The sequence below is a fragment of the Carassius gibelio genome, chromosome A20 (assembly GCF_023724105.1).
Source record: "Carassius gibelio isolate Cgi1373 ecotype wild population from Czech Republic chromosome A20, carGib1.2-hapl.c, whole genome shotgun sequence".
Classification (NCBI taxonomy): domain Eukaryota; kingdom Metazoa; phylum Chordata; class Actinopteri; order Cypriniformes; family Cyprinidae; genus Carassius; species Carassius gibelio.
Window position 1 is genome coordinate 15,149,690 of NC_068390.1, and position 16,111 is coordinate 15,165,800.

Here is a 16,111-nt window from a genome sequence, read left to right on the forward strand (position 1 = left end):
TACTTTAACGAACTTCTCCTAGAGATTTATTCAGATCAACACCAAACTTGGTCAGTGTAATCTAAAGCCTTTTGTGATCTTAAATTGCGAAGATCTTGAGGTTTCGTTAAAGGGCGTGTCCATGGCGGCCTGACAAATTTCGATGTTTCGCCATGAAATAGGATGTTGTTGTAACTCAGGCATAAAATGTCCAATCCTCCCCAAACCTCACATTGTTCGATAAAAGTCCTGCCCTGAACACATCTGAAGGCCAATATTCCATTATAATGATAGCGCCACCTGCTGGCAACAGGAAGATTGGCACATATATGGAATAAACATTGATATATTCTACTTATATTTATGAGTTTAAACGCATATTTCTCACCATTCACCTATTAACTAAAGCCACTCGCTGCCGGTGAGCCCGGGTGCGAGGGCCCGTTCATCGCTGCTTGCAGCTTTAATTGTATTTTGAGATTTGCATTCAGTTGGTGTGAAAAGCAGGCGTTTGTGTTTATGACTGGTTTATTATATGTGTGTACGTGTTTGTGTGTGCATGTGGATGCACGCAAGTGTACGTGGGTGAGTGCATGTCTGTGAATGAATGACCTGCTTACACCTGGTATTAACATCTGTCTCGGTGATCCAATCGCAAGTGGTAAGCAATAAATACAGGTGTTATGGGGTTCAGAATGTTTTGTTTTATTTACGACTTGAACTATTAGCATGCAAGAACACTTGACTGAGTTAGTCAGAGGCATTAGAGATCATCTTCTGATGAAATCTTTTGAAATTTGTATTCTTTTATCATGTGTTTTTTGTTCTGTCGCTGTCATTCTGTTGCATTGCGGAGCTTCGGTCACGAAAACAAATTCCTCGTATGTGTAAACATGCCTGGTAATAAAGCTCATTCTGAAATCAAATCTGTTTTACCATTGTCACTATTTTGCTCTTTTAAACACAGGTTGGAAATCATGCGAGTAATCAAATGTTTTATTGGACTGAGAGCTAGATTTGAATTTCTGTATATGTAGTGTCAACTTAACATAAAATGAAACATTTAACATATAATGTTTTACATTTATATTTAAACTTATTTCATGAGAGCTCATTTGAGAGGACAACAAGCACATACACTTTAGCTACAGTTGCTTTTACTATTTACTATATACTGTTTTTATGCTACATTTATAAAAAATCTTGTACATTTGAAGTCAAATTTTGTACATAGTATTTTATAATATTTATATTAATATTTATTAACCAGAATAATATAATATAATACACATTTTTATAGTATATCCTTATATGTTTTCTATAATATACATATTAATATTAAGATTAAATTCTGACTAAAAATATTTAATTTTCATATTTTTATCATTTCTATAATATAAATATTTACTATTTGTCCATAGTTAATCATCAAAATTTGGGGTCTGTGGAATCAAAAAGTTCATGAAAGTTTATTAATATGTTTTCAGGCCGTGCCGAAATATTTGAACAGAATATATTAGCCTGCAGATTGTGACAGGATTACAGTCTGTCTATTAAACTGACAAAAGACACAGACCTCTTCATCTGTCCAACTCCACATCTGGTCATTTCTCTCTCTCTCTTTCTCTTCAATCTCTTTATATAAGTCAGTGTAGCATATCATAGCACTCATTTGTCTTTTTTCCCTCATTTTTCTCTTTATCACACGCTCTTATCACATCCCCATCTGTCTCTTTCTTGTTTGAACTGTCCCTTTAGAAAATTCTTTCCACTTTGCTCATAAGTCCTCCCCTCTGTCTCTTTCCTCTTTTAATCCTCTTTCTCATCTCCATCCATCTCTTTGGTTCTGTGGGGTTCGACCGTGAGGCGCCGGAGTTCTGCTGATGATGTCACAGTCTCAGGGAGTTGTGTCTCTGAGCATTTGCTTTCGCCTGTTAAACTGACCCTTGTGATATTACCGACTCTATAAACGTCTGCTTTGAGGGAGGCAGGGGTCAGGGTCAACTGAATCATTCACTTATATAATGCCTTTGCTCACTGTGCAAGAACTCACTGGAGTCAAAAGTAGGCCACAGTTGCACGTGAAACGCCTGGAAGAGTCTGTATTGGCAGTGGTCCGTTAATGACAGCTGAAGTCATTGAGCGTGTACATGAAGATGAATGTATTTTGGCTTTTATCGATGTGAAATGTTTTCCATTTCACATTGAATGGTGTCATGTTTAATAGCGCAACTGTAGATGATTGTACCGTTGCTCATTCATGAAACTGAGCTGTTTTTAAAGTATGATGTGTGATCTAATGTAAACCTGAGTGCATCTTTTAAAGACAGGCCATATAAAGTTGATTTAGATGTGGAGTGCTCCAAATGCTGGTGAATATCACGGATGGTTTTAGCGGTTTGAGAGACAAGTCCAACAGAAACCAGAAACTAAGCCTTAAAACCAATTTGTCTGAGAATTTAAAAGGATAGTTCATACAATAACGAGGAATGTTGACCACAAAAGAATATATCTAAAAAAAATGTCACAGTGCTTTTCGTTTACACCGTGTTGTTTTGGACCCCATTGACTTTCATCAAAAACAGTTCCTCAGAACATCTTCTGTTATGGTTCACAGAAAGAAAGTTATAGGTTTGGAATGACATCAGGGTAAATGAAGACAGAAAACAGAAGATTGGGAATACCCTTGTATCTCACAGTGTGACTATCTTGCAGTGTAACCTTATATATTGATCTGACTTTATATCTCACAGTATGACTTCGAATAGATTTATATCTTGCAGTGTAATCTTATATAATGCAGTGACTTTATGTATTGCAACACCTTAATAAATAGCATGCGTGATTTTATATCACCTAGAGTGAACTTACATCTTGCAGTGTGACATTATACTTCTCATTCTGAGTTTATATTATGTAGTGTGACTCTGTCTGCTCACAGTATGACTTATATTTGCAGTGAGACTTTGAATTTTGCGGTGTGATTTATATCTCACAGTGTGGCTTTGTATCTTGCAGTGTGACCTTATATCTCCTATTGTGACCTATATATTGCAGTGTGACTTATATTCTCACAGAGTGACCTTATATCTTGCAGTGTGACATACTTCTCATTCTGACTTTATATCATGTAGTGCGACTATCTTAAAGTGTGACATCATATCTTGCAGTGTGACTTTATATCTCACTGTTTGGTGCCACATATCTCAGTTTGACATTATATCTCTCAGTGTTGCTTTATATTTTGCAGTGTAGCTCACTGTGAGAATTTGATATCTTGCAGTGTGCCTATATAGCTCACATGTGCAAATAAACAAAGCTGTGTGAATCATTCATTGTGAAAAACATCCGGAGCCTGAGAAAGACTCAAATTATGTTACATGTTTGTGAACATGATGTAAAAGCACACATAGGCTATTGTTAGAGATTGTTCTGGAAGGCTCTGAACCATTAAACAGATACAGTTCAACAGATGTCCCAAGAAGTAAAATGAGGCAAAACAAAGCCAGGAAAGGCCTCCTGCATGAGAGATGACATCAGTTGTCTCTCTGTCCTTGAATGGGTCTGTTTAACAGCCGTTAGAAGACCTCCATCAGATTTGGACCTGTATAACTTGTACATTGACTGCGTACTGTAAAATGGAGAGCATGGCAACTTTGTAGCTCATTCGTGCCTTTGGGTATACACTGATTTGTGTTTGTTGGACGCATTAGCTATCTCAAAAGCCAAATGAAATTAATGTGAGTTTGAGGCAGATGTCAGTGAGAGTTTGTGACCACGTCTCTGCAGTTGATCTACTGTAGTTTTAGTTTTTTCTCCAGCTTTTGATTTACAAACAAATGAAGTCCATCATTTTTCAACCCCAACACACACAGTACAGGCTGAAGGATGACGTTTTGGTCCAACTGTGTGTGCAATACAGGACAAGAGAATTGGGAGGGAAACTGTAAAATACACAATGTATCTGCTAAATAAACTCAAACAGAAACACAAAAGGAAACTTTTTACCAGCTCAAAATCCAGATAAACCTTTCATCCATTTCATCTGAACTTCATTGCTGGTCTTTGAACGCAGTATTTTTCTTTCTCGATGTTGTGTATATTTTTCACCATCATTGACTTCTCTCAATAGATGATGGTTCTCATGAATCCTCATTAATATTTAGAGAGCAATGTTAGAGTGTTTGCTTAAGCATCTTAAGTGCACCAGACAGGATTAACGTTTGTTTTTTTACTATGTGTTCTTTCCTTGGGGAAATCTAAAGGTTGCCATGGTGACTGGAAAGCATCTTGAGATGATACAAATATGACCTTTGGAAATATCTAAAAAAAAAAAATATTTTCTCGTAACCTGCAACTTTGTATCCCATCATGACCTTTGTTTTGCAAATGTGACTTTATTGCTCATAATTAAGACTGCATTATGACCGTTTGTGAACAAAGGTACCTCCCAATACTGATCTCGGACAAACTTCTAAGAGAAGCATAACGGTTTAATGATCTGCAACAAAAAAGAGATATTGTTGGTGATAACTAAAGGGAATTTTAAATTACTACAATACTTACAAACTACTAGGATAGTGAGATGTCATAGTCAATGAATGATACATCTATGGTGCCTTCAGATATCATTCAGTCTATCCCAGTAGATAGGATTTGAAGCAATCTTAGGAAAGACAAATTCATGACACTAGTGTGTCCAAAAGAGAACTGTGTTTCGTTTTCATCAATTTGCCATGCGATTTACAAAAAAATGTCCATAAAGTTGATTTTCAGTCCTAGTTCCATATGCTGCCTGCAGAGTCAGCATTTCTCAATTTTCTATATCATGACAGTGCGCTTTATCTCCTATTTTAAACAGCTCAAAAGTGATTATTTATTTATTTGTTTATTTATTTTTTACACTGAGGCTAAACTGTCTTCAATACTTAGATGTCATCAAAGGTAATAAATATTCATAAATAAAGTAATTTGTATAACTTTGTCCTGTTTCTAAAGGAATTGCCTCCTTGGGCAGATAAATATTCACAGGGGGACACTGGCACAAGGGGAACTGTTGAGGTGTGGGTTACAGAATGCGTACAAGCAAATCTTGCAGGGGTGTTTGTAAAAAAAAAACACACTTTTTAAAGCTAGACATCTTTCTAACTATAAAAATGGGTGTGGATGTGTTTTTGCATCATTCCGTGTGCTGGTTTACAAATGCCTTAATGCACAGATATGAGTATGTGTCTCTTGTTTTCTGTGTTTGTGTGTGTGTGTGTGTGTTTCTGGGGGTATGTGTGCTTTCTAAGCTTTATGCAGCAAGCTCCATAAATACCCCACCCAAATGTTCCACCTGTTTATGGACTGAAAGACTGAGAGTTACTAACTCTCCAAGAAGGTCTGCGATATGTTACAATCTCAATATGCCACAACAGGTTTAAACCTCACCCCAAATAAGGATTAACTGTACTGTATTACATGCCTCTGCCGGTTCCAAAAAGTTATAAGTGATAAGATGGCCTGCTTGCCTCTGTATCTTGTTTCTCACTGTCCCAGACTGCAGAGATGAAACAGGTGAGAGCCATCTGTTTGACTGAGACCAGGTGCTGTTAGTGTTTTTTTTTTTTTAACTCAGTACTACGTGAGTTCTTCTAAGGTACTATTTCTGTCCGTGTCTGAAGATTATTAAAATGCCAAATGACGCTAAATGACACAATAGTATAAATATTTGAAACGTTTTTTTTTATGTTTGTTTCATATATTTTTTTTAAGATTAAGGAAATCTGATACCTGAATGAATTTTTCAGCATTTGATTAATAATAATATTAATAATAAAAAATGTAAACATGACAAAATTGTTGCAGTACAATATTTCTAACAGAGCCTTCGCACTGTTTGCAGAGCAGTAACAATGGTTGGAACCTGTTTCATTGTGTTAATGTGTCAATGAGAGAGGGTTGGACAGCCAAACCTCAATAATAAAATAAACACAGAGTGCGACAGCTCCTCGCGGATGACTGTCACGCACATACAAAAGCAAAACACAAAATAAAATCCAGGCCTGGTCCTCTCTGAGCTCGTCTTATCGTCACTCTTCTTTTTATCCTTCCGGAGCTCCTCCGTGGGACTCGAGACCGGTGAGTAGCGCAGGTGTCGTGCATTAACTCCATCCGCCCCACTCATCACAATCATAAAGGTCTTTATTACAATTTAATGCATCCTTGCTGAATAAAATTATTGATTTCTTTAAAATAAAATAAACTTTTAACAGGAGTTTCAAAACAGTTCTAAAGTATTGAATAGTGCAAATACATTACACGGTTATTCTGGGTGATATAAATAAAGCTAAAGATAAAGACAAGAGGCCTTTTATAAACAATAAAAGAAACATCATGAGCTAAATTTGTAGACAGTCTTATTGGACAGACATTTTACAATTTATCATGCTTTTTTGTTTTATTGTTCAGGATGTGAATGAGAAGTCAGTTAAATTATGCTCCAAAATGATTCACATGCAATAAATGGCAAGAGCAAACATGTCAAATATACTGCAAGCAGCAGAGAATAACGGGATTTGAATGTTTTTTATGTACACAGGAATATCCAATAGCTGTGAAAAATCAAAAGATCAGTTTTGGAATAAAGTCTAAATTTGGATTTTATTTCGAAATGATGTGCATGTAACACATCATCGCAGTATCTTCTTTGTTATGCTGTAGATCAGTGGCATTTTAATGAGACCAACCATACTGTCCCTTTAAGAGATGTCCTCCATTCACCCCTCAAAGCTGTATACTCCAATTTGAGATGTTTCTCAATTTCTAAGAAATCTTGCATTCAATTCAAGACCAAGTCAAATGGCAGACTGAAGTCAAATAGTTCCTGTGACATGGGAATAATTTGAGGAGATGCAGGGTGAAGTCGACATTAGAGATTGAAGCGATTTGCAAAAGAGAGAATGAATAAGAGAAAAATAATGAATGAATAGAGTGCCACTGAATCTTTATTCCCAGTTACAGTGTCTTTCTCTCTCTCCTCATTTACTCTTGTATTACAGCCTCCCGTTCCCTCCCTCTCTCTCTTTTTCCTCAGCTGTATGTGTGTTTCAGTCACAGCTCTACCCACAGTGCCAGAGAGTGTGTACGTGTGTGAGTGATTGAAGGAGCTCTCAGGCTTGTTTAGGCGTTCAAAGGGAGTGTGTGAGCAGTTCATACAGACAAAAATCTGCATGATTCATTGGTATTTTTGGATATACTTTAAGAAGCAAGTGAAGCACAGAGCTCAGGTAAGTTCAACTGAACTTTGAACTCTGAAAAGTTGCTTTACAGATATTAGTTATCCTTTACCTTCCTCTGCTTCCATCAGCTTAGAAACTGCTACATTTTAGTATCAGTTCTGTCAAAAGGTTTTCATTTCATTTCAGTTCATTTCATTTAATCTTTAAATTAATACTAAGCATTTACATTTGATATTTAACATTTTGACAAGTGATTGTTGAATTTAAAGTATTTAAGTAAACAAATATTATAAATCGGTTTTCTGATATTCTAAATGATTGCCTTCTGTATAGTTTTTTATAATTTTATAATAATAATATTTAAATAATAAATGTATATTTAAAATATTTCATAAATTGTTTTCCAAATGCAATAAATGCAACTTTTTCTGGCATATATTTCAACGTCAGATTCTGTGCCTCATTTGAGATGGCAAATACCATATGAATTATTCATACAGTTTATAATACAGTGTGAGTGTGTGGAGTTTTTGTCAGACACAGGCTGTTAAATGTCATGGTATCTGTGTTTGTGTGTGTGTGTGTGTGTGTGAGTGTGTGTTTACAAGCACTTCATAATTCAGCTGCTGCAGATACATCTATCAGTATTTCTATTTGGGGCATCTCCTGTGGTCTTCTCTCCATTCCTGTCTTCTTCCCTGTATTCCCTTCATGGCCTCTGACCTTTAGCATCTGGCCTATGATGTCATTTGTAACCAGATGCGAAATGACACTCAGATACACACATGCACACACTATAATTTATCTTGCTAAGATTGTTCTGAATGTTGCCATAGTTGTCTTTTCTTTTAAAACTTTCATTGTAATCTTTGTTGTTCCACATCAGAGATGCATGTGACCCCCCATTCTTTCAATCTCCTAAAGCTGGTCAGTGTTTAATTATGGCTCCAGACATTGTTTCCTGTGTTTCCGAGGTGTCGTCCGGACTGATGTCAGTGACATGAAGCATATCCTTTCAAAACACCTCCAACAGATCCAACAGATCTGGTTGAATTTCAGGTCTCTTGATATGCCAAGTTTAGGAGAAGCCAAATCGGATTATTTCAGGCCTTCATGCATGAAAAGAGAGCGCATGAAAAAACAGACAGAGGAAAAAGAAAAGTGGATTTTTCCAGAACCATTCAATAGATCAAGTGCATATGGGGCATATTATACAGAAAGAGATTTTAATATCAATTTGTGTGTGTGTTTGTAAATTCTATTGATCTCTTTCTGTACAATTCAAGTTTCTACATCTATAATTTCATATTATTAATCATAATATTATTACTTGCAATTGTAATTTCTGTATAAATGCCTTTTTTCCGCCTCTGTAGATTTTTATAGAGCAATCCAGTGTTTCTTTTTTTGAGAATAAATACATATTTTATTTATATTTCATATTTTCATCCATCATTTCATGTTGCAATATTTATGATTTCATATTTAAAACACCTTATGACATGATTTCTATAATTGTAATTTCTGTATAAATGTCTTTCTGCACTGTCGATGCTACTATAAATGTATTTTTGTAGTTGAAAACAAATGTTTCTTGTTAGAAAGCTCCTACTTTTCCGAATAAGTCCAGGACTAACTCTCTAACTCTCTCATGCTCTGTACTCTTGGTTTTTTTTACTTGTTTGACTCCTGCCAGATGATCAATATGCCCCAATTTTGAAGGGTGGCTTATAATTATTCATGGAAGCAGTGAGTGGTGTTTTCTCATTCTATCCAGTCCCTTGTGTTTCTCTATGCATTTGATCACTTCCAGTAGAGCACACAAGAAAAATTCCCATTTCCATTTATCTGATTGTTGTTGCATGATCGTGAACGTGTGAGAACGGAGAAGTGTTTGTCTTTTTCATGTGAGAATGAGGGAGCGAATGAAGGCATTATCCACACACACATACTCTGAGATTTGTTGTTATTTGCTGTTGTAGATGGAAAGTTTAAATAGGGAGGCTGTGTAACACTGGCCACATCATGGCCAAACCACAAATAGAGGCAGAGAAAGAGTTTGTACCATTCCCTCTCTTCTTCTCTCACAGACACACACAGTGTTTGGCTGTGATGGACACTGATGAATTGGTTTATATGGTTCAGTGATTACCCATAATGGTTGTTCATTAGGTTCATTTGTGGATATGACCGACGTGTTACTGTGGCAACACTACAGCAAAACTCACCATACATTCTATTTCCAGTACTTCCACCAACCATCATTTTTTGTGAATGTATGCAATTGCGGATGCCTGATGAGACAAATGTAGGGTATATCAATAAATGAATAAACTTATACAGAACTCAAGAATTATACAAGATAGATCTAATTAGTGTAGAGCGTGCAGTAGAAGTGGGAAAACTAAACAAGGATCCCTAAACAGGGATGTCTTGTGTAACACGTTCTGGTGTTTATGGCAAACACTTTGTTTGTTTAGTTCCATTACCGTGACAAGCTGTGTTTTAGCCCTTGGATAGTTGTTCTGAAACGGTTCCTCTGTTGTTTAATGGTTTATTGTGATAGTCTGTTTCGTAACAGATGATGACTTCAGAACTAAGTTGGTCTGACTGCTTCAGTGGGTCTTTTCACCTTCTGAGACATGTGTTTGAATTCAACAACAGCTCGATGCAGTACACCGAGGTCTCGAGACACGCCATCCTAAACGTAGCACGAGATGCTGAAAAGACAGTCAGCTGTTCTCCATTAAAAAGGTTAAATAAATATGGCACATTTGTCATTCCTTTTGCTCTTTCCACGGGACAATGTGGAGAATTCCCTGTAGGGCACGGAGGCTGACAGCTCATGAGCTGGTTCTCCGGTCTGTTTGTGAGTTGTGGTCAGAGATGTAGACAGACACAATGAAGTAGTCATGAAGAAATGCAGAAAGGCCTTTATTTCAGAAGATATTTGGGTGACGAGAGTCCATAAGAGATGGAATTGGATGATTTTTAGGCAGGTTTAGCATCCATGCACAAGGCACTAAAATCAGTCTTTGTCTTAGAGTCTATATAGTGTAAAAAAAACCATTTACTAAGTAAATGTTAAAATGTTGATTTATCGTGACTGGATATTCTTCTTAAGCAGAAGGCTTTTTGTTTTATACTTTATATTTAGAACTATATTTATGAATTCTTATTATTTAAATGCTTATATTGCTTATAATTTCATATTTTTAATCAACTTATGTTTTTATTCTTAATTTTCATAACAAAGAATCCATTTTTGTTCATGGTTTTGAATTATTCAATATTTTATACTTCATTTCAACTAAATCTCAAATTGCTAAACAGTTAAGCAACTTAACATAATAATTGTTCTATCCCAGTCCATTCTGGAAAAAAGGCGAATGGGACTAAACCCCAAAATCTTTTTCGGTGTAGGCCAATGCATGGTGTTTCAAAAGCTGCATAGAGATAGATTAGTTGCCAGTTTGCAGTTTAGTGAACACACATGTACAGTCTATTGTATGTATAGTGGCGTGTTTGGTATTGATGGCAATATATGCTGTGGGTTTGAGTCGTAATTCAGTTCATCAAAAGTGTTTCACAGCCAGCCGCGGTTCTTGAAATATGCTTACAAAGTGGTAACTCGAGAAAAGAGAGGAGAGAATTAATAATGAAGACAAATGAGGGAATAGCTGTAGACTGAGTGAAGAAGGGGCGAAGACGACAGATGCCCTTAATGCCAGATCTGGGCTTAATTTTGCTGTAGTTGCGGTAAAGCACACAAACGCTTTTGCCTTCACACAGGATCTGAAACACATGGACATGATGCTTTAGACGGGCAATTAGAAGCTCCTCCATCTGAATGTGATCAAGCAGACTCAAGCTAATCCACATTTAAATCTGCTTCCTGACCTCAATGACAGCGATGTCTCACAAGCAGAATGTCTTAGAATGAAAGCAGACTGATTTCACCACATAACAAACACAATGTCTGCTTGTCTCTGTGATTTATGTGAAACATTCCAGCTGCTGGACATACATGACCTGAGCCTCTGTTCACGCTCGTGTCCTCTTAAAACATGGGATGCACTCATTTCTATTAACCTTTATACAGTTAGCACTTACAAACGTACAAAAAAAACACAAGCAATTTAAGTTAAAATAATATGAATGTAAAAAAAATCACTGTTTGCCAGTAAAATTGAAGTTCACCTTTACTATCCTTGTACCTTGATTATAATTATTATAAAGTTTACTGAAATCTATAGCTGTTAGACATACTTTCTAGACAACATGTAATCCCCAGCCTTAGACATGTGCTTGTGCCATCAATTTTCTAAAACTTTAATTATTTTTATTAAGCGTTTTGTGTTTTTGGAATTTAATCTAAACCACCAATAATTCTTAAGGGGAAAAATCCCCCTCGCAGAAACAAAAAGCTATTGATGCTTTGGTGAATCAGACACACACCTGTCCTGGCACCATAAAATCAGCCATAACTCTCCCTCTCTAGATAAATTAGTGTTTTAGTCTTGCACGTGCTTGTATGAGAGACAGAAAGAAATGTATACATATGGAGAACTGAACACTGTACACTTAATGTGTTTCATCTGATGTCATTAAATTGACTGTTAACCATCGGTTCTGAATAATAACATTTGAATCCATGAAAATGATATAATGTGTTGACATACTCGCTTGAGCAGCTTCTCTGTTCTCTCGGTGTGTACTGAGGAGTCAGAGAGCATGAGTGATAGATTAGGTGCTGTTGTCCGAGCCATGACTGGCAGAAGGGTGTGAAATAGAGCCGCCAAACCTTGGAATGTGTTGGAATCTTTCCAGGATTCACAAAAGTGTTCTAAAGTGACTCTTAACAGTTTCAAACATTCACAAAAACACACAGCAGACACATTTCAGTTGTAATGTTACAGAGATCCTTCACTTTTATAGCCTTGGAGAAAGAATTATTGTTTAGGCATCTGATTTCAAATGCAGAGACAAAAAAAAAAAAAAAAAAAAAAAACGGTTCACCCAGAAATTTACATTCTTGTACAATTTACTCACCCTCATGTCGTTCCCATAGGACTGTGGTTAATCTTTGAAACACAAAACACATCTAGAGATGTTTCTATCACTCCACTGAAAGTTACCAAAACAGTCTGGTGCTGTAAAATTAACTAATATGTTTCTGAAGATATATGATCGCTTTATATGATGATGTACTGTATGAGAACAAAATGAGGTTTGTTCTAGTGTGTGATGCATGCACGTGCTTCTGTTTTTTTTTTTTGTTTTTTTTTGCCATACAGTATATTATGAGCTGTATGTATGTCAATCATTGTTTAAATGTAAAAAAGGGCCTAAATTAAATCTGGTCATCATATAAAGTGACCATATCTCTTTACAAGAAGATTATATGGATTCATTTTACAATGCCTTTATAACTTCTTTGGATTTTTAAGTTATGGTTACCTGAACTCTTTTAATTTTCAGTAAATTATCTTTATAATTATCTTTATCTTTGTGTTTCAAAGATTAACCAAAGTCTTTGAAACAACATGATGGTGAGGATGAATTTTCATTTTTGGTTGAACTAAGCCTTTAATGGACAAATGAACTCAGTTTGATACTGAGAATTGAGCAGAAAATGGACAAAGCCTCCGACTGCCGGGATGAAATGAAACGGACACAGGCTCAGGAATGTTGGGATTCTTTATAGAAGTCTTAATGATTTACCAGAGTATTTTAAGATCCGGAGACGAGCTGAATGAACAGCTGTGCCCCTAAAACAGAACTCATTCCAGGCGGCTTCAGACACATTTTAAAGTGTGTGTGTGCGTGCCTATGCGGGTATATGAATGGATGAAAGTGGTCTGGGACACTTGGAGTACAAAGAAAACTTGAATGAATCGCACAGTATGATGTATTATTGGAGAGGGTTTAGAGTCGCTGTGAACCAGACTGTGTGTTCATGTGTGTGTGTGTATGTGTGTGTGTGTGTGTGTCTGTGTTTCCCGTGACAAGCACTCACAGGTGCTTGAGACAGGTTTACTAGTTTTCATATTCATGCCTCGGGGGGATTAGAACACAGAATGACATCTCAAATAACTGATTTATACAAATTGCATTTGATGTGTGTGCGGTGAGTAAAGATATTTCCCTGCAGACTTTATGATTCCCAGACCTGTGTGTAACAATGAAAAGTGGTGTCCCCACTTTAGGTGTGTGAATGTTTGATGTGTCATATCCCAGCTGTGCACACACACCAATCTAAACATTCCTCCATGTCTGAAAACTGCTTAATTTCATGACTAAGCAACAAAACCAGAGGCACACTGATTTACTTTTCTTTTTTCAGCTAGTTTAGAGATTCTTTTTAATGTTTTACATTAATTGTCAGGACCTTGCTAGGTCAAGACTATTAATTTTGAAAAGCCCAGATTAGATGTTCAAAATATGTATAGTAATATTTATTTTATTTTATATTTGTTATTTTTAACATTACAATAACCTACCATATTTATAGAAATGATTGAGACTTTTCATTTGAAAATTTTCTGAGAAAATAAGTCCGATTTGACCCCCACCCCCCACACACCACCACCATTCCGAGTTTATGTCTCTTAATTCTGACTTTTTTTTCACAGAACTGCAGGTTTAAACCTTGCAACTTTGCCTTTTTTCTCAGAATTCTGCATACTTCACATTAAATTCACACACAGCACTTTATTCACACAGTATTTAAACTTTGATGAAAGTCTTCTTGATGAAAGAGTGAATGGTTTTAACAGAATGCGATGTTGATAATCTGGGAAATATCACTCTAATGAGAGAAATCTGCTCTCAGTTTCTTTAGAGTTGACTCACTCTTAAATGAGAGTTTTGGTGGGTATTAGTAAAACCAGTTTGAAACACACACAAAGAGACTAAGAGAAAATTGATTGCAGCGACCAGTGGTTTTACAGTAAACATGACCTCAGTTCTTCACTTACATTTATTTTGCCTCTTTCTCACACATACATCACGGTCAGTACTGCTAGATTTAAGAGTCTCTGTGATTAATAGGTTGGTAGTTTCCCCTTTGCATTATTTGGGAGATAAATCAATGCATTTTTGTTTCTTTTGATTACATCTAAATTAATTGAAAAATATTTTAGCGAACAACATTTTAATATAATTGGGTACTCCCTTTGATTGACATGCCGTCCTCTCTGTTCCATCGGACAGGTGGTTTTGTGAGGGGCGGGAGCTGCACCACTGCCCTGATATACAGATCTGTCGTAATGGTGACTTGCACACTCTGGTGATAACTGAAGCATTTGAAGACGACACCGGCAGGTACACCTGCGTAGCTTCCAACGCACTGGGAGCAGACAACACCTCTGCAGAGGTCTATATTGAAGGTGAGGTCATAGTTTAATCAAATATAATCATCCTTTATACAAGATAAATTATGATACAAGAAAGTTTTTTCTTTCTGTTTCATGTTTTAAGCGTAAGTCTAATATCTAGTAGCAAATTGCTAAATGTTTAGAAATAGAAAAATAATGTGTATCGTAATGTGTATAAATATGAAAATGTTATATTTAGCAATTATGCTTTGCAAACAGTTCAAATGAAACGTAATTACTACCACAAAATAATTACATTACTAATTAGATTATGTCTAATAGTATTAAGGTGCAGTCACATTATTTAAATTTCATGGACATTTTGTAAAACTGCTTTATCCTCAAACTATGAGATGAAGGATTCTGTGCATGTTCTTTTTCACTTAACCTTTAACCCTTTGACCTCAGCTGACTGCTTAACTGCTATTTATTATCTAATAGCTCCTAATTTACCCAGTGCCATAAAAGTCTCTGTTACCTAACCTGAAGCACGTGGCAGTTTGTTTGGGTATGAAGTGACCTAAAATAATAGCCAAAGCCGTAAGACTGCTTGTCTTTGAAGGCCAAGAATCCATCAAGAATGTACAGCTCAAACAGAAGTCACTTTCAAACCAAGCAGATTTTCTGTTGGTCAGTGCAATCAATTCATGTGACTAAACTGAAAATGAGTGAAATCTGCACAGTGAACTCTTTCACCTTTACATAAAACTCCTGATCACATTTATTCCTATTAAAAATGACTGGATTTCATCCATGCAATTTTACTGAGCAAAGGTAAATGTGACTGCACCTTTAATCAGTCCTTAAGACCCGTTCACAACAAGAAGGATAATTTAAAAAATAATTAAATGATAGCTATATTTGTAACATACATTAATATTGTTTATCAACAGTGCATGATGCAGATATGTTGTCTGCCATTTGCTCGATTTTTAAAGAATGATGGATTCTGATTGGCTGTCATGGTTTTTATTGTTCATAAAGCTGTAAGTGATGAACTATCATTCCTCTGTGTTGTTATTGTTAAAGTTTGTGTGTGGACTTCGCGATTAACATATTAGTAATATTGTTAAAACTTTATAGCTATCATTAACTTATCTCTCTTGGAGTGAATGAGCCTTTAAACAGTAAAAGAAAGACAACATGCATCTTAAGTTTTAACCAGGAGTTAATGATATTCTCTTCCATTTTCTCATTATGTTTCTCTCTGTAAAGGCACTTCTTCCTCAGACTCAGAAGGAGAAGGATCTGTGTCGAGGTCTAGGTCCGGAGCCATGCCACAGTATGTGTGTTTCAGCATGTTCTACCTCCCAGGACCTTTAACCCTTTGACCTCAGACCCCAGCTTAACTGGTCCTGATTATGTACAGTATTATCTAATAGCCCCTAATTTACCCTCTGCCATGAATGTTTCTATTACTCTTCCTGAAGAACATGGCAGATTGTTTGGGTATGAAGTGGCCTTAAATAATAGCCAAAGCTGTTAGACTGCTTGTCTTTGAAGGATAATAATCAATCAAGAATTTAGGAG

At 36.1% G+C, this 16,111-nt stretch overlaps 1 protein-coding gene across 6 annotated transcripts in view; it reads left to right on the forward strand.

Moving 5' to 3' along the window:
• LOC127938924 (palladin) overlaps positions 1–16,111 on the forward strand; it is a 178,781-nt gene that overhangs the window by 119,061 nt on the left and 43,609 nt on the right. For 5 of the 6 annotated variants that reach the window (XM_052535841.1, XM_052535845.1, XM_052535842.1 and 2 more), the window contains exons 3-4: positions 14,418–14,593; positions 15,797–15,863. In XM_052535841.1, the coding sequence (XP_052391801.1) occupies positions 14,418–14,593; positions 15,797–15,863 (243 nt within the window). Of the gene's footprint in view, positions 1–7,082; positions 7,251–14,417; positions 14,594–15,796; positions 15,864–16,111 lie in introns of those variants that run through there. The other variant, XM_052535846.1, reaches the window with a different exon arrangement.